Source organism: Lampris incognitus, chromosome 11 (assembly GCF_029633865.1).
Source record: "Lampris incognitus isolate fLamInc1 chromosome 11, fLamInc1.hap2, whole genome shotgun sequence".
In the NCBI taxonomy this organism is placed as follows: Eukaryota; Metazoa; Chordata; class Actinopteri; order Lampriformes; family Lampridae; genus Lampris; species Lampris incognitus.
In genome coordinates, this window is record NC_079221.1 from 38,947,264 (window position 1) to 38,953,263 (window position 6,000).

Below are 6,000 nucleotides of genomic sequence, written 5' to 3' on the forward strand. Positions count from 1 at the left end.
GTACGCAATACTGTATCATAGATAGCTTAGCTACCTTGCGCTGTGTTGTAGTGGCCTTCATAGGCCAAAAGACATCATATGCAAAAGAAGTTATTTACTGTCCCCTTCGACTGTTGGAAGTGTGATCCTCCCAGTGAAAGCGAAGCACAAACCCGAGCGACGCGCTGTAATATCTCGAGTAGCTGTTGATTGATTTATTCATTTTACCCAGCCACTACCAACGTCTGACACCTCCTTTGCAATCAAGTACACGCTTGACGCTGTGAAGAGGTTGATTTACACCTATCACGACAGCTGCCAGTCCTCACTCTCATGCAGCACAAGTTACTATATGGAGACGGTTTTCACCAAACTATCTTGAGGCATCTTTGTTGCGTGCAATTCATCATGGCTTTCTGGCAAGATGGATAGTTTTACAGCTGGCTGGCGGTTATATACAACCCCTGTGCATTTTCACCGAAGGTTTTGTGAAACCTTCAGCACCTTTTATTTAAATAAAGGCACCCAGCCTCGGGGGAGACAGAGAGCCATACAGTGCAGAGTCAATACCAGCCCCCAGCCCCCCCCCCTCATTGTTTGCCATTGTTGGACTCCTTAATGACTTCCATTCAAAATGGAGCGGTGGTTGTCGAAAATGCACACGGCACAGTTTGAACAGCTGGAGTGACAGGTGAAAGACAATGACTTCTGGCTGTTCATTTCACTCTATAACTCCTGACCTGGTAAGAGTCAGGCACTCACTGTGAAACGCTTCCTCTTTGTGCCAGCCAGATACTTTGAAACGTCTTCTGCACCCATCTGCATTTCCTCTTCTCTCCTCTCTATCTCTCCCTCTCTCATGGCCAAAGAAGGTCGGCTGTCAAGTGCTGGCAATGTTTGTCCCCTTGAATGGCAGCGAGAGTGAATTTGCTGTTGCTCTTCCCTGTCTCTATCTGCACCAGACTGCTGACTGTATTTTCCAAACTCTATCTCCTCACAGTGGAGGAGCCGACAGTGACATTGCAGTCAGCGTTCCTGAATGTCGCATGCATTAACGCTTTTTTGTTTTGTTTTTTTTGGTGATGCTTAGGCAAAGGGAAAACTTCGGTTGGTGGTGGTTTGACTGGGATTTTGAGGTGCGGAGGGATACTCACGGGTTAGCATAGCCAGTGTTGTGGCCTCTCTTTTTGCCTGAGGAGTGGCTGGAGTAAATGCCATAGCTGAAGAGTTCTCCATGCCAGGGATGTCTTTGGAATGTTGCAGGGAGGCGATTGAGGGGGACAGCTGATAGGCGAGAGAATGAGAGAAGGATGGAGTGAAGAGAGAGAGAGAGAGAGAGAGAGAGAGAGAGAGAGAGAGAGAGAGAGAGAGAGAGAGAGAGAGAGAGAGAGAGAGAGAGAGAGAGAGAGAGAGAGAGAGAGAGAGAGAGAGAGAGAGAGAGAGAGAGAGAGAGAGAGAGAGAGAGAGAGAGAGAGAGAGAGAATTATAATTAGGGTGACACCGAGAGAGATGGAGGGCTACAGTCAGGGGGAAAGTGGGAGATAGGGGGAGATGGATGGATGGAAAAGGGATTTCCTGGTGGAGCGTCAGGCTTCTTCACGGCTCTTTGGTTGCGTGTTTCTCTGGGAGAGGAAATGAGAGCAAACGGTGCATGAATCACTCAATTCCCCTTAACTTGCCAAGATGCAAAAGACTGATAGAGGGACTGCAGATCTTAACACCCGAAAGAGAAATTTCGCCACTAAAAGTCTGCATGTCCAGTAAGTAGTGGTCTATCTGGTCTAGTCTTTTAAAAACTATAACCACTTTGGTGCAGTTCATTTTGACGGAGTAATCGATGCTCTGCTGCCAAGACAGCCTGTTCTACATTGCCTATATATGTACCAGGATGCACTGCAGTTGTAGTTGCATCCACTGGAAGTAAGCCGGTTTGCTATACGGGGCTGCAGTGATACATGTACGTTATAGCTACAATTAATACATGGAAATAAGGCTGAAAATTGGCGAGATTTCCCTTTAAACAGTTTCGCCGCGTGGCAAATCAACATACAGTTTACGAAATTCACATTGAAGTTGTGACCACATGTGTTAGAGCTGTTGCATTCCTGAAAAGTCCCCATCAAATAAAGGTCGTGGTATGTTTTGACGTCAGGACTTTGACATGTTGTCGCAGTAGTTTGCAAATCCATGACAGTCCCATGTTGATATTCCATGACTGATGCAGGTTGAGGGCAAAGTTTGTGGGAAATGTGCCAAACTGATATCAAAATACATTTTTCACACTCTGAAAATGATACGCAAAAGATCTGAATTACTTTCGGTTTTCATTGCATTTCAACCTACTTTTATCGAGGTTTCTTTTCCCCTCTTTTCACTGAAGGTGGAGTGACCTCTCTGAGGCGCATGGGCTGAGGATGTCTTTACCGTCCCGCTCGCCACTTGAGCAGGCCTTTGTCTAGCTGCTGTCTAACGGGCTTTGCCTCAGACTGTTTAAATCCAACCACTGTGGAAGGAGTGTGTATTTAATTTGCAGATATGATGTAGTGTCTTTTGTCTGCTCTTTGGACTAAATGAGGGACTGCCTTCGCTGTACAAACCGGGTTTTCCTTGTATGGTCCTCTTATCCAGTAATACTGTGTTAATGTTTGCACTTAATAGTCAAGAAGTGAGTTTTTATGTCGTTCTTTTTTGGGGGGGGGGTTCCCCTCTTTTTCTCACCAATTGTATCTGGCCAATCGCCCCGCTCTCTGAGCCATCCTGGTCGCTGCTCCACCCCCTCTGCCGATCCGGGGGGGGGGGGGGGGCGCAGACTACCACATGCCTCCTCCGATACATGTGGAGTCGCCAGCCGCCTTTTTGCACCTGACAGTGAGGCGTTTCACCAGGGGGACATAGCACGTGGAAAGATCACTCTATTCCCCCCTAGTTCCCCCTCCCCCTTGAGCAAGCGCCCCGACTGACCAGAGGAGGTGCTAGTGCAGCGACCAGGACACATACCCACATCTGGCTTCCCACCCGCAGACGCGGCCAGTTGTGTCTGTAGGGACACCCGACCAAGCCGGAGGCAACATGGGGATTCGAACCGGCGAGCCCCATGTTGGTGTTACGTCTTTCTATGTTCACAACTACAAAACCACACTGCCTTGCTGGATGACAGTTAATCAAGTTGGATTTAAATGAAGGGGATTGAACTGAACAGAAATCTGTTAAATATCCTTCCTTCCTTTTTTTTTTTAAGCACTGAATTAAAATAAAAGCAAATGTTCAGTTAATCAGTTGGAGACAGACGTTTTGTCAAAGGCAAACTCATTCCTACAGCGACAGGGCTGTGCTGATAGCTGCGTGGCGTGCTGTTTATCTGTCACACAACACAGCCAAGCAGGCCTGCGAGGCATCTGAGCCGGGCCGTCCCATCCCCACTGGACCTGGTCCACATGTATCCCCTCCCCTAACCCGTTAGCAGCTGTGTCATGCTGACCTAAAAGCTTTCCAATAAACGGAGGAAGAGGGTGTGTTTTTTTTAATTTTCTTAGGAGGCTTGGGAGAGGCGCCTTCTCAGCGTCCAACAATTCGATTTAGACTTTCAGAAGCTATGAAACCCCACCAAACTCTCCTCACGTCGATCCAGCCACTCTGTGGTTTAGTTTGCAATTACATATGTATCGCAGTTAGGACAATTTTCATCAACCGATCCAAAAACAAACAAACAAATAAATAAATGAAATTCAGTAAACGTTCAAAACTTCGTCGTGCAGTATCAAAATGTTGGTTGCGGTTTTAAATACGGGTGTGCATGCTTTGCATTCTGCAGGATTTACCTACCGAAGTTTATAGTGCCTATGATTTATGCATATAGATAAATAGATGCTGCGTAAGCTTCTAGTTATCTAGTGGAGGACTGGCGGTTTTTTCTGCATTATTTGATAAGACATAAGCGAGTCAGGAAAACAGGATGGAGAATGGAGACGCGCAACAAAGGTCATGAGGGAACTCACACCCGGGACCTGTCAAGGCGCTGCATAACACTGGACACCAAATCTGCGGTTGTGAGGCAGCGTGTGGTGGACTGAAGCCAGCTCTAAATTTAAATTAGAGTCTGAAACTGTTTTCTACGTTTGTTTTGTACTTGCTGTCAAACGCTTGTAAAGGCTCCGCTTACGTACCGTAAACTTACGTTGCATGAGTGCGCCTTGGTGTTGCATTTCACAAGACAAGACGGTCCTGAACCATATTATCATTTCAACTGTGCACATCATGCTGTGATTTACTTGTGTAAGTGGTTTAAGTAATATCCTCTGCAGAGACAATGGAACGGCCTGCAGTCTAGGTCCACAGTTTGGATGCGGAAATTGTACTTTATCAGCTGTCTTTCAAAGGGATCAACTGAAAAATATGACACTGAACATTTCCTGGCTGGCCAGAAACCGACAGCGCGACAGCGGTGATATGTTTATAAAAAGGATCGGGGGCCGGGGGGGGGGTGCAGCCCTCAAGTCAAGGCTCTGACAACTTGGCTGCTCTTCAATGCATTGATTATATTCTCCATTATTATTACATTATACTCTTCGTATCACGCCGTCAGTACAGCAGCGCTTCCACACATAATTCAGACACTCGTTCCACAGATGACCCTAAAAGGAGCACTCACCACCAGCTTTTCCAGAGCTGCACAGCCACAAGTTTCCGTCAGCCCTGTGGTGTTTCCCTTGCTCTCTGCACAGTCCTCACGTCAAAGGGGAGACAGACATTTACACAGGGCAGCGGACTGCGTGGAAGCTGATCCCCTGTTAAAAGAATCACTTGACTTGCACCATTAACTCCAATCTGCTAATATTCTTGTACATTTTGCAAGCACAGGGTGAGCTGCACGTGAAGTAAGTGTGTGTGTGTTTTTTTCTTTTTCTTTTTTTTTCTTTTGCAAACTCGTTCCCCCTCTCTTCTTTTCCACCAATGGTCTCAGAAGCCCCTCCCAGCACTATGCAAATAATCCACAGCTGTTGTGTGGGCTGGATTTCACTTTGCTTCAGAGTATGAAGGAGGAGACAGGAAAGCCGGACGAAAGAGAAGAAGGGTATATGGGTGGAAGGGAGGGCGGTACCCTCTGTCAAAATGTTGTTTTGGCATGGGTTCTGGAGTTGTAGGAGCTTCGTCAAGAGAGTGGGTCATAAAATAATCCACAAACAATAATAATAATCAATAATCAATAAACAGAGTTAGTAATGGTTAACAGTCACTTAAACGAAACGTGACTTTCTGGGACCCTCAACAGTATGTTTCCTTTCAGAAAGACCTCTAGTCAGGATAATGGTTGCACTGAAGGATGAGCAGTATGGAGGTAAAACAGCTACACAATGTAATGACCCACTCACATTATATTGGTGCCAGGAAACGAAGGCAGTCACCATATTGGCTCCATTTGGTCAGATAATAAACACATTGTAATGTAATCAATGATATTTATTACTTTGCTTTCAAAATAACCCCGATGCACTTGTTTTTATGTTGTAAAGCCGGTGTCATCAGCCAGGCTAAAAATCAATGGGTGGAGAGCCATTTGTGGCGAAATGCAAAGAGCATGCATCGCATCAGCATGCACCAGCTCATTGTCATTATCCCCACACAGAAGCCAGGATCCTTCTGAAATCCTCCCCATATATCCACCGCTAATCTCATTCTTCCCTCCTCGTGTTCCTCGTTTCACCGAAGACCGCAAGGCCTTTCGTCTTTGTGATTCGTGAAAGGGGGGGGGGGTCGTAGGTACATCTGCAGCCCCTTCCGGTCCTGCATTATTCTTGCATGGGAAATTGACATGATTTATAGCCTCATACTTGACATAAAGTGTGTCCTCTTACCAATGGGGATCTCCCAACCCCCTTTTCCTGTCTTTTGTAACATCCTTTTTCCCACCTACAAGGGTAAAGAGCACGTGATATCGCTGGTTTTAAGTCGCACCAGAAGTATGTGAACTCATTTAAGTCACACCAGAAGTATGTGGACTCATGGCATTTTCCATTTATTGGA

General features: G+C 46.3%; 1 protein-coding gene across 1 annotated transcript in view; it reads right to left on the bottom strand.

Moving 5' to 3' along the window:
• Nucleotides 1-4,924, bottom strand: part of gypc (glycophorin C (Gerbich blood group)) — a 40,316-nt gene extending 35,392 nt beyond the window's left edge. The window contains exons 1-2 of the mRNA XM_056290120.1: nt 4,628-4,924; nt 1,134-1,263 (exon numbers count right to left, since the gene is read on the bottom strand). Of these exons, the coding sequence (XP_056146095.1) occupies nt 1,134-1,215 (82 nt within the window). The 5' untranslated portion in view covers nt 1,216-1,263; nt 4,628-4,924. The remainder of the gene's footprint in view (nt 1-1,133; nt 1,264-4,627) is intronic.
• Nucleotides 4,925-6,000: the final 1,076 nt, after the last annotated feature.